The sequence below is a fragment of the Xenopus laevis genome, chromosome 4S (assembly GCF_017654675.1).
Source record: "Xenopus laevis strain J_2021 chromosome 4S, Xenopus_laevis_v10.1, whole genome shotgun sequence".
Lineage (NCBI taxonomy): Eukaryota > Metazoa > Chordata > Amphibia > Anura > Pipidae > Xenopus > Xenopus laevis.
In genome coordinates, this window is record NC_054378.1 from 40,740,914 (window position 1) to 40,758,198 (window position 17,285).

Sequence of the window (17,285 nt, forward strand, 5' to 3'; positions counted from 1 at the left end):
TCAAGGATCGAATTTCGAAGTGGAAAATACTTTGAAATTCGACCATCGAATTGGATCACTTCGAATGTCGACGTTTTTTTGTACCGAATTTGGCCGTTTTGTTCGAACGAAAATGGGCAGATTTAAGATGCCAATTCAGGTCATTAGACCGATTTATCAGCTTATCTGCATGTGTATGGTACCTTCCGACTGGCCTCCCTAACAAATATCTGGCCAAAAATAGGGCAGATATTGATTGGGGCAGACAGTCGCCTATAAATGGAGGCTGTTGGAGCCGAAAGCCAGCAGAATAAGGTTGGGTGGAGGGAATGGAAGAAGAGCTCAACCCAAACTTGCCCTCAACCGCAAAATGTGTGTGGAAGTTGGGCTGAACCTGCCCAACCCCCGGTTTCGTTCCAGCCCGCACATCACCAGGAAATATCACCAGCTAGAGTTACATGTATGAAACACTTGCACCTATTCTTTCCAGTACTGCATCCTGTGCCTTGCAGTGGACTACAAAAGCTGTACAGGGCCACAATGGGGGGGGGGGGGGACAGTTGTCCCAGTCCCGATGGGTTTTTGGTTTTAAGGAGGGCCGGCCCTACTACACTTACTTGTATTAGTTGCCCCCCCTGCTGTCAGTGAGCTGCAGACTTCAGAAGGGAGGACAGGGACTCTGGTGCCTGCATCTTCTTTCCTAACAGCTCTCTGTAGCATTAAAGGAATAGTTCAGTGTGAAAATAAAAACTGTGTAAATAGATAAGCTGTGCAAAATAAAAAATGTTTCTAATATAATTAGTTAGCCAAAAATGTAATATATAAAGGCTGGAGTGAACAGATCTCTAATAAAACAGCCAGAATCCAACTTCCTGCTTTTCAGCTCTATAACTCTGAGTTAGTCAGCGACTTGAAGGGGGGCCACATGGTACATTTCTGTTCAGTGAGTTTGTAATTGATCCTCAGCATTCAGCTCAGATTCAAAAGCATTAGATATGACCCATGTGGCCCCCCCTCAAGTCTCTGATTGGTTACTGTCTGGTAGCCAGGGTAACCAGTCAGTGTAAACCAAGAGAGCTGAAAAGCAGGAAGTAGTTTCTGACTGACTTCAAATCACTCCAGCCTTTATACATTGCATTTTTGGCTAACTAACTATATTAGAAACATGTTTTATTTTGCACAGCCTATCTATTTACCCAGTTTTTATTTTTACACTGAACAATTCCTTTAATTCATCACTGAAGTCTCTGTAAAGCCCCATGGGGATTGGCTAGAAGGGAAGTTCAAACTTTACCCATCCAATCCCTGTACCACTCTATCAGAACTAAACTTTAGTGACAAAATCAGCAGGAGGGGAAAGAAATGCAAGCAGCCTGTGCCTCCCCTAACCAAATCCGAAGCTCTCTGACAGCAGGGGAGCCTAGCTGATACAAGTAAGTGCAGCACTGCAGGGCCCCCAACTGGATCTTGGACTGGTTGTGGATATGCACATTATTCTCTGGCAATGAGCAATAAGTATTATTTAAATGTGCCAGTGCTGCTCAATATGTTGGCGCTCTATAAATACATGTTAATTATAATAATTGCTTTTGTGTAGGATTATTATATATCAGGACACCCCCCCCCTAAAAAAAAGGTTATTCATCTCAGGTTCTCCATTAAAACCTATATCCAATTTTTAACACCACTGGCTCTGATTCCTTAAAGGAATTGTTCAGTGTAAAAATAAAAACTTGGTTAAGAGATGTATTGTACTGTATATACATACTGTAGATAGGCAGTGCAAAAATAAAAAATGTTTCTAATATAGTTAGTTAGCCAAAAATGTAATATATAAAGGCTGGAGTGACTGGATGTGTAACATAATAGCCAGAACACTACTTCCTGCTTTGCAGCTCTCTTGGTTTCCACTAATTGGACCAGTCAGTAACCAATAAGTGACTTGAGGGGGGCATATGTGACATAACTGTTGCTTTTGAATCTGAGCTGAATGCTAAGGATTAATTGCAAACTCACTGAACAGTTATGTCCCATGTGCCCCCCCTTCAAGTCGCTGACTAACTCAGAGTTAAGGTGGCCATAGACACACAGATCCTATCGTACGAATCGAGGATTCGTACGACTTTCGGATCGTGTGTGGCGTGTGACGACATCTTTCGTCCGGCGGAGATCGGTCGTTTGGTCGATGGTCAGGTTTGATTTTGACCCGACCGATCTCGCCGGAGCCCACGGCACATAGTAATCGGATCGTTCGGCCGAACAATCAGATTACACCCGTTATAGCCATGTTTGTTAATGGCATATCGGGGAACTTACTACAGTGCAATGCTTGGTGCTGCTCTGGATGGTGGGACAGCAGCACATGGGGCAGTTTCATGTCTTTGTTTTTCACTAAAGCCTACCTCTGTCACAAACAATCCTGCAAGCTGCTGTCCTGCTTGGGCAGGGCCGGAACTAGGGGGAGACAGAATAAAACAGTACAGATTTTTTAATGAATGCATATTGGAAATAAGTTTCTTATAGATAACATGGAACCATTAGGGCCCTTGGCCTCCAATGTGTGATTGGGCTTTTAACCATAAGGCCCCTAGAGGGGGTCTAGTAACTTTATTGGGGCAAATTTACTAAAGCATGAAGCGGCTAACGCTAGTGCAAATTCGCCAGCGTGACGTCATGTCGTTACTTCGCCGATTTACTAACGGGTGCTGGCGTAAATTTCGCTATCGAAGTGGACCTACTCTAGCGCTACTTCGCACCATTACCAGGCAAAGTTGTGCTATGGAGAAGGGACGTAACTACGCTAATTCACTAACTTGTGCATTTTACTGAACGTTACCTCCTACTTTACTTCACCAGGTCAGACCAGGTCGGGCTGTATGCGAATTAGGCATCGCTAGTGTAACTTCGCTTTGCCTGACGAAGTAACGGTAGTGCAACTTCACTACCATTCGCCTCCCTGAGCTCAACTTCGCATTTTAGTGAATTTGCATAGCGCTGTCTAAACTATGCCTGGCGAAGTGCGGCAAAGCTGTCGCAACTTTGGATCTTAGTGCATTTGCCCCATTGTACAGGGTCAGGTGATTTCACATAGCAGCCTTGATGCTGTACGTAGTTAGCAAATCCCGCTGGATCCAAAGGCATCCAGGACAGAAGTACTATTTTTTGTTATACTAGTCTATACCTAGAATTTTCTAAAAAAAACTTTAAACACATTCCAGTGAGGGAAAAACACAAATATAAATTCTGACAACTCCTGATCGCTAGGAATATATACAATACATGGCGATGTTTCACAGTCCTTTCAGATGTTACAGTGATGCACAGAAAACAAAACCCACAGCTTGTAGCAGCCGGTACATCACTTATGTACCCACGAACACTCCGCACCAAGTCTATAAACATATCCCTCATTCGTACGCAGCGCTACTGCGTGGGAATAGTTTGGGCGGAAGTGTGTGCTGCGTCGCCTTTCTTGTGATTGGCTGCTAGGGATCCTCGTCTTTGGTTGGCTTGAATCGTACATATCCCATGATGCAGCGGGTCGCTTCTTCCTTTCTTTTCCGGCCATTTTCTCCCCGTAGAGGTATGTTAAAGAGATCTGGAAGCCTGGCAGGTTGTATCTGGGGCCATCCTCTTATTGTTGTGTCCGTTGCACACCGGCTACTGCTTAGTTGGATCTCTGGCTCCCAGGACGTTATATTGTTGCAGTTATTTGGTTGAGAAGTGTTAGAATTCTGCACTACATGGCTCATGGCCTCCGGCCTGCTGCTGTATATGCCAATGCGATGCATGTGTTTTGGGAGCAGGATATTAAGGTGTCGGGACAAATAAAGTCAAGGGTTTCGCGGATTCCGCAATTATGTTCGTTATCGGCCTCGGTATTCCGGGATAATGTCTTTGTGTTAGGGATCTAGAGCCGGCCATTGGCTGTCGGACCTCTACTAAAGGCTGCAGTTACTCTGAGGTTACTCTGACTTGTATTTAACCTCAGCTAAACCTGAGTCTATTTCCCGGTCACCCCGGCTGCATTATACATAAATAATGGTGCAATTAGGAGTGTGTGACCTACATTATTATTATTGGAATTGTTTTGTAACAAAATTATGCAAACTAGGATTCTGTTCAGCCAGGCAGAAGGATTCGGCCGAATCCTGCTGAAAAAGGCCGAATCCCAAACCAAATCCTGGATTCGGTGCATCTCTAATTACATTTTAAAGGAACAGCTTGGCATATAAATAAAAACTGGGTAAATAGATAGTATGGGCAAAATTAAAAATGTTTCAAGTATAGTTAGTTAATCAAAAAAAGGAATCTATAAAGGCTGGAGTGACTGGATGTGGAACAGAACACTACTGCCTGCTTTTTGGATCTCTAAATCTGTCTGCGACTTGAAGGGGGGCCACATGGGACATAACTGTTCAGTGAGTTTGCAATTGATCCTCGGCATTCAGCTCAGATTTAAAAGCAACAGATATGAAACATTTGGCCACCCCTTAAGTCACTGATTGGTTACTGCCTGGTAACCAGTCAGTGGAAACCAAGAGAGCTGGAAAGCAGGAAGTAGTGTTCTGTTATGTTACACATTCAGTCACTCCAGCCTTTATAGATCACATTTTTGCCTAACTATATTGAAAACCTTTTTTATTTTGCACAGCCTATATATTTACCCAGTTTTTACTTTTATACTGAACAATTCCTTTAAGTCGAAAGCATTTGTTCATTGCTGTTTAAAGTTCTAAAGATTTCTGTGAGATCTTTCTGCAGGTTTTAACAACATCACTGTTCAATTCTTTTTAGGGATTAAACCATGGCCCCCAGCCGGAATGGCATGATCTTGAAGCCTCACTTTCATAAGGACTGGCAGAGGAGAGTCACTACCTGGTTTAACCAGCCTGCTAGAAAGATCCGCAGGTAAATACGACTTATTTTTTTTCCCCATTGGTATAACATTCTGTCTACAGTCAGATGATGACAATTTCTCCGGAATCTCTGCATCTCTGTGATGAATTGCAATTTGAACCCTTTTCCAGCTGATGACTGTAGACCTTTTAAGGGACGGACATTTATGGTACTAGACATGCTCGCTATTCCATAACAACTTTGTCTCACATCTTAAGTTTTAGATTAGAAACTTATTTTGATGTAAGTTTTGATGTATTTGGTAGATCAATCATATTCCTTTCTCTTGCAGACGCAAGGCACGACAGGTCAAAGCTCGGTTGGTTGCCCCACGGCCTGTTTCAGGTCCAGTCAGACCAGTAGTCAGATGTCCTACTAACCGATACCACACCAAGGTGCGAGCAGGCAGAGGCTTCAGCCTAGAAGAGTTAAAGGTAAGTGATTCCCACCAAAAGACTGGGAAACAAGCTCTTATGTTGGGAGCAGATTCCTTTTGATATATTTTAAAAATACAAGCATAATACCAATCTGGTACTTTAGTCATGCTTGTAACTGATTTGCTATTCTAGTTTTTAATTATTCTATTCAGAGTAAAAAACTTCAGGAAGTTATAGTCATGTGATGACAATTTCTCCGGAATCTCTGCATCTTTGTGATGATTCCCTTGAACCCCATATCCTGATGACTGTTCAGTTTACACTCTCAGTTTTGATCTGTAGTGCAAATAGTGAATAGTACATTACTCTTACAACTCTCACAGGCCGCTGGCATCAACAAGAAAGTTGCCCGCACCATTGGCATCTCAGTTGACCCAAGACGCCGCAACAAATCTACAGAGGGCTTGCAAACAAATGTCCAGAGGCTAAAGGAGTACCGCTCCAAACTTATAGTCTTCCCACGTAAACCTTCTGCTCCCAAGAAGGGAGACAGCACGGTAAGCAATATCTGAGAGCTTCGATTTATCAGTACATGCATTTACAATAGTCTGGGTCGCAGTCCCTAAGGATCTTAACATGCCACACCCCCCCTGTTTTATGTTATGTGTTATAGTTTGATGCTTCCTTTATTATAAACCCAATTTTAAAGGTTATGTTGGTTTTATCACATGTTTATAAAGCAACTACATATTTTGCAGCACTATATGGGATACTGGTTTGATGATGATGATGGTTTATCTTTGTGGGAGGACATTAGTTACCCAGTAATCAGGCTCTGCAGTCAGTTGATGACACTTTCTCCGGAATCTCTGCATCTCTGTGATGACTTGCAATATGAACCCTTTTCCAGCTGATGACTGTATACTTGAGTGGATGTTAACTTAGGTTAATGATGTCCTCTTATTTGTATTAACCTAACATTTTGTGTAACTTCCTGTAGGCTGAAGAGTTGAAACTGGCTACTCAGTTGAAGGGACCCATCATGCCAATCCGCAGTGTAAGTATACTCTTAATCTCAGAAAGAGGATGCTTTAATACACAAATGTTTGTCCTGTGTGTTATGACTGGAACTGTTAGGTTCTGGCTAATGTAAGCCACCACAATTTGCCTTTTTTAATATGAATGAAATTGCCTTTTTAATGTTGTGTTCTATAAAATTAATGGCACAGAACATTGCAGGCACTCATAATACAAATGTATACGAATGGCATGTCCTTGTTGCATTTTTAATTTGAAAGACAGATGAACACTTAAACTAGGGTAGTGTTATTTTAAGGTCCAAGAACAATGACACAACAGTTTTCTAGTGTATTTGAGTTGGCAAAACTTTTGAGACCTTTGGTGTGCTGCCTATTTTTTTTTTTTTTTTTTTTCATATGAATATTTTTTGGCCTGGCAGAAGTGTTTTTTTTTTGATTGTATCAATGGTGGCACCAAAGCATTTTTTGGCATATTTCCACTGCTTTCTTCACTGCCGTATATAATCCTTGCCACAAATTAACTTAATTGGCTATTAATTTTTTTTTTTTTTTTTTTATAAAAGCTTTAATGTCCTTGCAGCATTACTATATTCATTTTTTTGGGTGGGGTTATGTACCTATACAAAATAAGACATTGGCTGTTGGGCTCTTTATGGGGCATCTCCATTATAGGAAGACTATTTCTATTTTAATAAAGGTGCTAAGCCAATTTTTTAAAAGCATGAGAATGAGGAGCTTTGTTTTAAAAGCTCAGGACTAGCAATATTATTGCCAACCCTCTAGCTGTAGAGCTGAAGGTTGGGAGGGTAACAATATCATTATTGGTAATGGAACAAATAAAATAGTTTTCTGGCCTAGTTATATATGCAGTCTTTTGTGTAATAGTGCTTGGGAACATTTTAGTGTAAGTCTTGTACTACAGGATGAGGCAGTTAATGCTTCCCATACATGCATGCACCATACATACATTTTCCACAAGGTAATTTAGGATGTTTTTCAATGACAGCTGCTTGGTTAAAGGAATGTGGGTCACCACAGTAATACACGAGTCCACAAACTGCCCAACAGTCTTAATGGGCAATCCTCACTTTATTTTGACCAGGGATTTCTAGTGTTAAAAAATTCATCAGTGTATGGATCTGTAGAACATGTCCATGGACACTTTCTATATGCAGTTGCCTCCTATTCTGCACACTTCATCTTTTCCTTGCTGTTTTTAGTTTTAACCATCTTTAACCACCTGTTCTAGAAAGTTAACATGAAAAGCTCTTACTGCAACATTTCCTACTAGCTCAGGAAAAAGTGATCTGTAGGAACTGAATTCTCAAGTATTCACTTAGACTTAAAGGGGACCAGTCATCCAAATTTATTTATTTTTTTTCCAAAATCCTATTTTATAACATTGGTCAGGCAAAATTAACTTAACTGTATAAATTATTTCCGTCTGGGAACTCATAATAACAGCAAGCAGGCAGGAGCCATTTTGTGGACATTAAGTCAAGCCTCGCATCATCTCAAAATCTTGTTAGTGCACCAGAATGGGGGACATGTCCATCCCCATGCTCTGGCTACACAATAAACTGAAGAGAATGGGGGAATGTGGGGAGAGCAGTGACATTTAGGAAGTGCTGAATGGAAAGTGAAAGTAATTGCTTGCCCCGCCTCTATACCTAAGGCATAGAGGAGGGACGGACAATATTTGATTGACATCTGATATCTTTAAATTGGCTTACAACAGCTATGAATGCTTTAATAAACAATTGAAATTGGATTTCATGTTTAATTTGAAAAGGACTTTTATTATACAGATTTTTGTGTCTGGGTGACTGGTCCCCCTTTAAGATGGTAGCCGGAATTAGTTGTATACAGCAAAGAGAGAGGGCTATCTGGCACTCGGAGGAATCCACTTGGCCAATAATATAAGTTAAAAAAAAGTCTTTATTTTGCATAGTTAAGTGTAAAATGCATCTCCATAGGCCCTATGCATTTCAAGGTATAACATGTCAGTCAGAACACTACATCCTGCTTTTCAGCTCTCTTGATTTACACTGACTGGTTACCAGGCAGTAACCAATCAGAGACTTGAGGGGGGGGGGCACATGGGTCATATCTGTTGCTTTTGAATCTGAGCTGAATGCTGAGGATCAATTGCACTCACTGAACAGAAATGTACATGTGGGCCCCCCTTCAAGTCGCTGACTAGCTCAGTTATAGAGCTGAAAAGCAGGAAGTTGGGTTCAGGCTGTTTTATTAGACATCTGTTCACACCAGTCTTTATATATTACATTTTTGGCTAACTATATTAGAAACATTTTTTATTTTGCACAGCCTATCCATTTACACAGTTTTTATTTTCACACTGGACTGTTCCTTTAAATGCAAAATCTTGCTCAGTAGGCTATAAATGGTTTGATTTAGAAGGCTTTATTTTCATACCTTTTCTGCCTTCCCACCTTCACTTTTACTTCCTGGTATCTCTGTATGCCGAGGATAAGGGTTTTTTTCTACTTTAAGTCTCTGATATAGTTGTTCTTCCACTTAACAAGATGCAGTTGTACCTTTTGCATGTGGTGGTGTTTCCTGTGCATAACTGAATATTTTGTCTACCCAGGTGTATAAGAAAGAGAAGGCCAGAGTTATCACTGAAGAGGAGAAGAACTTCAAAGCCTTTGCAAGTTTGCGTATGGCACGCGCTAATGCCCGGCTCTTTGGTATCCGTGCCAAGAAAGCCAAAGAAGCTGCAGAACAGGATGTGGATAAGAAAAAATAGTTTTTCAAGAACTGTTAATAAATTTAAAACTTGTGTAAATATCTGCTTTTTTATTTTTTGAATCCCGAGTCTACTGCTGGTGGCAGAGAAGTTGGTGTTATTACTCACATTTGTCCTTAATCCAATGATTATCATAAATTTAGACAGGGTTGTTCACCTTTAGGTTAACTTTGTTAAGCTAATTGTAAGCAACGTTTTAATTGGCCTTCATTTTTTTTTTTTTAGGGGTTGTTCACCTTTGGGTTAACTTTTATTATGCTGTAGAGTGATAATCTCCGACATTTTGCATTTGGTTTTAATTTTATTTGATTTTTGAGTTATTTAACTTTTTATTCAGCAGCTCTCCAGTTTGCAATTTCAGCAATCTGGTTGCTAGGGTCTCCAATACCTTAGAAACCATGTATTGATTTGAATAGAAGACTTGAATATGAATAAGCGAGGTTCTGAGTAGAAAGATAAGTAAAAAGAAGTAGCGATAGCAATTGGGGGTGGCAGCACATAAAAACAAATGCTCTGTAAGGCTACAAATGTATAGTTCTTGCTATCTAATGACTTTCCTTACTATTCAGGGCCTCTCCTATTCATACTCTAGATAGGCTATGCAAAATAAAACCTGTTTCTAATATAGTTAGCCAAAAATGTAATCTATAAAGACTGTATATCTAACATAATAGCCAGAACTCTACTTCCTGCTTTTCAGCTCTCTTGGTTTCTTCTGATTGTTTACCAGGCAGTAATGAATCAATCTTGAGGGGAGGCCACATTGGTCATAATTGTTGCTTTTGAATCTTGAGTTTTTTTAAAAATAGCTTGGTTGTTTGTAATTACGCATAAAACGCATTACCGCTGAAAGTAATGGAATACGCACTATGGCTATTCTCACAGGGTGCCTGCAAGCCAAAATCAGACACAGGACGCCAGTATTGCAGTTTTCAGCAGATATGCCAATACATAAAACTACCAAATCAATACTCTATGGGATCTGCACGTTTGAAACTACACTTTAAGTAAATACACAGCATATCTTAAATACAAGAACAATAAGTGCATGTTGGGAAAAGAAACCTACGTACTGAAAAATGCATGAAAAACATTTTGACAGTAGTGTGTGGTTTTTTAAAAACGCCATGTCTGGCCTTGCCCTAAGGATTAATTGCAAGCTCACTGAACCGTTACCTACCATGTGGCCTCACCCCCTTCACATTGCTGATTAACTCAGAGCTGAAAAGCAGGAAACAGAGTTCTGGCTATTATGTTACACATACAGTCACTCCAGCCTTAATAGGTTACATTTTTGGCTCTTTAACTATTTGAATTTTTTTTATTTTGCACAGCCGATTTACCCAGTTTTGCTATTTTTACACTGAACTGTTCCTTTGAGAGATCTTGCACCAGAAACCACCTTTTCATGTGACCTTATTGTGATTGATTGAAAAGGCTTGTTTGTGCATTTGGAGCACATCTTGTATAGAGATTTTTGGTGGCAGCAATGAAAATAGATTAGGTTTAAATGAATGCATTCTACAGAGACAAAAAAAATCCAAAGATCGCTTTTCCTGATTTTTACTGCGTACATAAATGGACAATCTCACAAAACAAAAGATCATAGAGCAAGTATTTGTTTCATACTTCCCATGCTAATATGGCAGGCTCATTGTAATCAGCAAAGGTGGCATAAAATCTCACTACTGGATCTAGTATTCAGCAGGCCAATAATGTGTTGTGCTAAAGCTGGCCATAAATACTCAGAATTTGCTGGGCTGTTTGATTAGTTTTGGCAATACAGGTATGCTCATGAATGCTTGGGACATGGGGTTTTTCCGGACAATGGATCTTTCTGTAATTTGGGTCTTCATACCTTGTCTACTTCCTAAAAAATTGTCCGTTTTGCTTGCAATAAGGATGAGTTGTATTTTAGTTTGGATCACATACAAGCTACTGTTATTACAGAGAAAAAGGAAATTATTATTATTTAAATTTTGGCTATTTTGAGTCTATGGGAGGTGGCTTTTCTGTAATTCAAAGCTTTCTGGATAACTGGTTTCCAGCTTACAGATCCCATACCTATGTACTGTTTTGCTCTGGGATTGAGAATTATCAGTACTGACAGGAAATTTCTGTTCTAGAGTTGTTGCTTGTCTTCACTTCATGCTGTTGCAAACATGAATTGCCTCAAGTGACTAAAACAATAGACATGTAGCCATACACATTTATCATCCATTTGTTCAGCCTGTAGGAAGCTCAGTTGGTGCATTTATGACCTGTAAAGGAAAACCATCCTTTTGGTCAGGGGTCCCCAACCTTTTTTACCCTTGAGACACATTCAAAAATAAAGAGTTGGGGAGCAACACAGGCATGCAAAATGTTCCTGGGGTGCCAAATATGAGCTGTGATTGGCTATTTGGTGGCCCCTATGTGGACTGGCAGCCTACAGGAGGCTCTATATAGCAGTAGACCCGTTTTTTATACAACCAAAACTTGCCTCCAAGTCAGGAATTCAAAATTAGGCACCAGCTTTGAGGCCACTGGGAGCAACATCCAAGGCGTTGGAGAGCAACATGTTGCTCGCGAGCTACTGGTTGGGGATCACTGCTTTTGGTGGTGCAAATATATGTAGCAGCCCCAAGTGTCTTATTCCAGCTTCTTTAGACTTTTACAGGCACATAACCAATATACTATGATTTATTATACTGCACATTGCAAGCAAAGAGAGCCTTGGAAAATTATACAGTTAGGCCCAGAAATCTTTGGACAGAGACATTTTTTTTTCTAATTTTAGTTCTGTCCATTACCACAATGAATTTAAATGAAACAAATGAGATGCAGTTGCACTGCAGACTTTCAGCTTTAATTCAGTGGGTTGAACAAAAAGATTGCATAAAAATGTGAGGAACTTGTCCTTTTTTTTTTTTTTTAACACAATCACTCGTTTAAAGCAGAAAGCAACCTGTGGGGATAAAAAACTCTACCCCCACCCCAGGCTAACTACCCCCCTCGGGAGATGCCTCATACTTACCCCTCAGCGCAGATTCTTACAGCGAAGTTCCACGCGTCCATCTTCCGGCTCCTCTGTAAGCTGACTGAGAGATCGTCAATTTCCGTGTAATTCCGTGCATGTGCACTTGTCGCAGACTGGCAAACTGCTCCAGAAAATACCGATCTCTGTCAGCTCTAAGTCTCTCAGTCAGTCAGGATCCAGAAGATCAAACCAAGATCAACCTCTACCAGAATGATGGCAATAAAAAGTATAGAGAAGGCGTGGAACAGCTCATGATCCAAAGCATACCACATCTCTATAAAACATGGGGGAGGCAGTGTGATGGATTGGGCGTGCATGGCTGCCAGTGGCACTGGGACACTAGTGTTTATCCATGATGTGACACAGGACAGAAGCACAAGAATGAATTCTGAGGTGTTCAGAGACACTGTCTGCTCAAATCCAGCTAAATGGAGTCAAATTGATTGGGAGGCGTTTCATAATGACACCAAATATACAGCCAAAGCAACCCAGGAGTTTATTAAAGCAAAGAAGTGGAATATTCTTGAATAGCCAAGTCAGTCATCTGATCTGAACCCAATTGAGCTGCATTTCACTTGTTGAAGACTAAACATCAGACAGAAAGGCCCACAAACAAACAGCAACTGAAAGCCACTGCAGTAAAGGCCTGGCAGAGCATTAAAAAGGAGGAAACTCAGAATCTGATGATGTCCATGAGTTCAAGACTTCAGGCTGTCAATGCCAGCAAAGGGTTTTCAACCAAGTATTAGAAATTAACATTTTATTTTCAGTTTATTAATTTTGTCTTCACTGAAGATGTTCGAGGCAATTTATTTAGCATTAAAGGAACAGTAACACCAATACATTAAAGTCTTTTAAAGTAAAGGAAATATAATGTAGTGTTGCGCTGTATTGGTAAAACAGGTGTATTTGCTACAGAAACACAATTGTAGTTTATATAAATAAGCTGCTGTGTAGCCATGGGGCAGCCATTCAAGCTGGAAAAAGGAGAAAAGGCACAAGTTACACAGCACATAACATATAAGCTCAGTAGTTCAATGTGATTCTTCAGGGCTTATCTGTTATCTATTGTGTATTCTTAGCCTTGAATGACTGCCCTATGGCTACACAGCAGCTTATTTATATAAACTAAAGTAGAGTTTCTGAAACAAACACACCAGTTGTACCAGTGCGTGGAACACTGCATTATATTGTATTTCTCTAAAACATATAATTGTTTTGGTGTTATTGTTCCTTTAAGGTTATTGCACCAAAAGGTACTTGGCAAAAACAGGATTGGCTGATAGCATTGTGTTTGGTCAATGGACATCCATATGGAGTAACAGTTGTGGATATTCTTTGTGAGTAGTATTCCTTCCTACAAGCAACACTGGACTATCCTGTCAGTTCAAATTCATGCTGTTTAAGTGTAATAAATACAAATGGCAAGCAGATTTTTGAAGCAATGGCCCATTTAACCTAAAATTCACTCCTAACATTTTTACAGAGTGGCCTATAGGCTGAAGTTAGCGACAGATTTTAAAGCACAACCAGAGCAACTGCTGATCAGATACTAACTACAGACTGATTAATCCTTATCGGAGCTCATTGAGGTGGTATTAATTGTCGCTATTATGCAAGTTTTAGGTGTTTTCCATGAAGTATTTGCTGTACTGGAGACGATAACAAGCTTTTTTCTTAGGATTTTTTCTATAACATCCCTGTTAGGGCATTAAAATGCAGGCTCCTTACAATGGGGTGGTGGATATGCTACATCTGCCCTGGGTGGTCTAGTCCTTTACTGCCACTGCTACTATATATATATATATATATATATATATATACTGTATATACAGTATGGCTAACATATGGCACCTAAACTATACTGTGGACACGTGTAGCGCATTATAACAACTTTATGTAATTTTATTAAGGTTCCCTGGCCTTGTGTAGTGTAATGTATTTGCTGCAGCATATACGGCCATTGTACTTTAACTGCACGCCGTATGCAAATTAGCCAACGCTAGCATAACTTCGAACTGCTGAGCGTAATTTCGCCAGCATTCGGTACCCTATGCGCAACTTTGGATCTTCGCGAATTAACGTTCTCCAGACTAATTTTCGCCTGGCGAAGTGTTGCGATGTGCACGAAGCCAGCGCTGGCGAATTTTCGCCGGTTAGCGAATTTGCCCACATTTCCTGAGTTCTTTAGGACCTCCTGCTGAGTAACTGCCTCACTTCAATGTCTCTTAAGGTGGCCATACACTATTAGATCCACTCTTTTGGCGAGGTTGCCAAACAAGCGTATCTTAACTGGATATGCTCACTAATGACTGGGCGTTATCGGGTGAATCCGAACGATTGTATTACAATACTATGAATGGGCACCGATGGGTCGCAGGACCGCATCAACTAGCCGATTCGGTCCTGGATCATGGTAAAATCTTGACCTGTTGGCAACCTCCACACACAGGCAGATAAGATGCCGAATCGGTCTAAAGGACTGATATTGTTGTAGTGATTACTTAAGCACTATGCTCTCTAGGCTCTCACCTAAAGCCCCATATGCTATACAGGGCCATAATTAAAGGCAGGGCAAAACAGATTCCAATATTTGGACACTTACCTACTACACTGGTTTACTACTTCCCACAATCTCTATCTTCTTGTAAATGAAGATGAAATGATGAATGAGTAAATGATGGGCCACTGGCTGGGTAATACTGGTATACATTTTTACCCAAACACAAATTACAGTTTCCCATCTATCCTAACACCTCGTGCAGATTGGTAGTAGCATTGCTCCCCTTTGGTCTCTGCTACCACCTTCTCTGTAATGCTACAGCCCTGCTTCCCGAGCCAACTTCAACTCCTTTTAGGGTTCTAGAGTTCTGTTTGAAAGCTTTTGTTTCATTCTTTTCTTATATGGGATTTTATACTAATCTACACATAATTATCATTCCCTTATTTCTGTACATTTGCCACTGGGGGGCAGCACTTTCCCATTGAATGTGCACGATAACACTACAAAAACTGGTTTATCCCAGCATATAAAAACCTGTGCACGAAACAAAAGGACAGTGTAATGAAAGTGCACAACATTAGGGTGCTTCTAGTATAGGTAATAGTTAGTATTTTTAACCCTTTAATGCAGTAGTGCATGGCACTGCATATATAGCATTAGGACAGAGTAGCATTGGGTGTGGGCCCTGCAAATGAAAGCGTTCAAATATGTTAGTGCCTAAAAAGTAACACGTGAGCAGAGCAACTACATCTTACAATATTCCCAGAAAGCGTATGGCAGATGGAGGTTTTTTTTTCTTTTTGCAAGGGTTTGGCCCATTTGAATTATAGCACTGAAAAAGAGAACAAGGGCCATACTTTGAAATGTGTATCACTGTTGTATGTTGGAAACAATACTTTGTATTTACACATAAATGAATACTAGGGAATGTCAGATTTATTGTAGCAGGGCATTGATGTTCAAAGATAAATAGATCTATTAATTTGGTAATTAATATAGCAAATGTTTATTTGCTTGCTTAGATTTTATTTATTTTTATTCTGTATTAATTTATTTTTTCCTTGACGAATTTTTGTTTAAGTTTGCATTTGTTGCTTTATTTTCATTGGATTAAAATGAAATGAAATGTAATAATAATTCTTTTCTTTTATTATGTAAACTGATGAGCTTTATTGTAAGTCAATATTTGGTTGATTTTGCTCTTACTGTTTAATTTTTTTAAAGATTTTATTTTTTGAGTTTTCATAATAAACACAAACAACAATACAAGTTATACACCTTAGAAAGGAAAGAGAAAGAAGAGCAAGGAAAGGAAAGAGCGAGATTCTCAAGGGCCATAGGAGGTGGGGTCAAATGAGTTGCACCTCTATATGATTAAGTATCTATACATCAACCCTATGGTAACGCTACTTAACCAGGTTGAAGATGTGTCACCTAAGCGTGGTCAGAAAACCCTAATTACTTTAATGTGCATTTATGCAAAAAAAAAACAATAGCAATACATTGGAAGTCGGACAGGGGCCCAAAGTTTTCAACCTGGGAGAACTTGATTGAAAAAGCTATCCCCTACTGTAAATTAACATACATTAGGAGGGGCTGTCCCCAGAAGCTTTGGCAGTATGAATGGACCCCGAAATCTCTCAAGATTCATAACAGACCGTGGGGCAATTCATGGTTATATTGAATGGTATACTGGTAATGTTGTTTTAGGGTATGCATGTAGACCCTGCAAATAATTGACACTGCAAAGTTATTACTGTTTATGTTTATTTGATGACATTCCATAATATTTTATTCAATGTACACTGTATACTGGTCAGTGACATGATGATAATGTGTACATTTGAAACTTCATATGTAAGTTTCTGTTTAGGTAAAGAATCATTCATTAATTTTTTCCAAAAATTGAGCAAGGGGCTGTCATAGATTTCCAGTGAAGTAATATTGACTTTTTGGCATAATATAACAATTGTAAATAGCGTAGTCCCGTGTATGAGTCCATGTTAGAATCTTTCAGGACGCCCAAAAGGCAAATCAGGGTGGAGTGTGTATCAGGCAGGTTAAGTTCTACTGTCATGTATTGTATAACCTCTTTCCATAACCGCTGTATTTCTGCGCACTCCCAGAACATGTGGAATAATGTCTCTACTGCTGTTATGCATTTTGGGCAAACATCGGATGCTGTAGGGTACAATTTAGCCAGCCTGTATGGGGTATAGTATACAAAAAATACAAAAATTTGACTTGTATATACCGGTCTTTTGTGGACATGGTCAATTCAGGAATTTATTTTAGAGCATCTTTCCACATATCATCCTATATTTCTGTACTGTTTCATTTTTAAATACCAATAAACCTAATTGGAAAAGAAAGGATAGTCTCAGGAGGATATTCACTTTCCAGATGATGATGGTGGTTCTGCACTGACTTTATTATACGGTAACGTGAAGGAAAGTCTTCTTCCACTTGGGGGTGCCAAATGTTAGGCACCCCCAAGTGATTGCATTTACTTACCTGAAACCTCGGGCTGGTGCTCCTATCGGCAGAAAACGGCACCAGCCCAGGGTTATACCAGTGAGCACCATGGAGTGATCCACTTCCGTCGTCTTCTTTCTTCAAATTTCCTGGGGCAGACGCATGCGCAGTAGAACGAAATATCGACTTTTTAGTTAAAGTTACGCTTTTCGCTCTACTGCAA

At 39.9% G+C, this 17,285-nt stretch overlaps 1 protein-coding gene and 3 non-coding genes across 4 annotated transcripts; all 4 read left to right on the plus strand.

Annotated features, from left to right (window-relative positions):
- The first annotated feature begins 3,550 nt into the window (after positions 1-3,550).
- rpl13.S (ribosomal protein L13 S homeolog) lies at positions 3,551-9,104 on the plus strand. Its single transcript, NM_001093003.1, is given in 6 exon segments — positions 3,551-3,562; positions 4,777-4,890; positions 5,171-5,312; positions 5,639-5,812; positions 6,256-6,312; positions 8,907-9,104. Coding segments are annotated over 5 exon segments (636 nt in total). The 5' UTR covers positions 3,551-3,562; positions 4,777-4,786; the 3' UTR covers positions 9,066-9,104.
- LOC121393501 lies at positions 4,948-5,031 on the plus strand. The gene has a single exon (XR_005961114.1). It is a non-coding gene; the product is annotated as a small nucleolar RNA MBII-202 (small nucleolar RNA).
- LOC121393503 lies at positions 5,498-5,579 on the plus strand. Its single transcript, XR_005961116.1, has one exon. It is a non-coding gene; the product is annotated as a small nucleolar RNA MBII-202 (small nucleolar RNA).
- On the plus strand, positions 6,102-6,186 carry LOC121393502. Its single transcript, XR_005961115.1, has one exon. It is a non-coding gene; the product is annotated as a small nucleolar RNA MBII-202 (small nucleolar RNA).
- Positions 9,105-17,285: the final 8,181 nt, after the last annotated feature.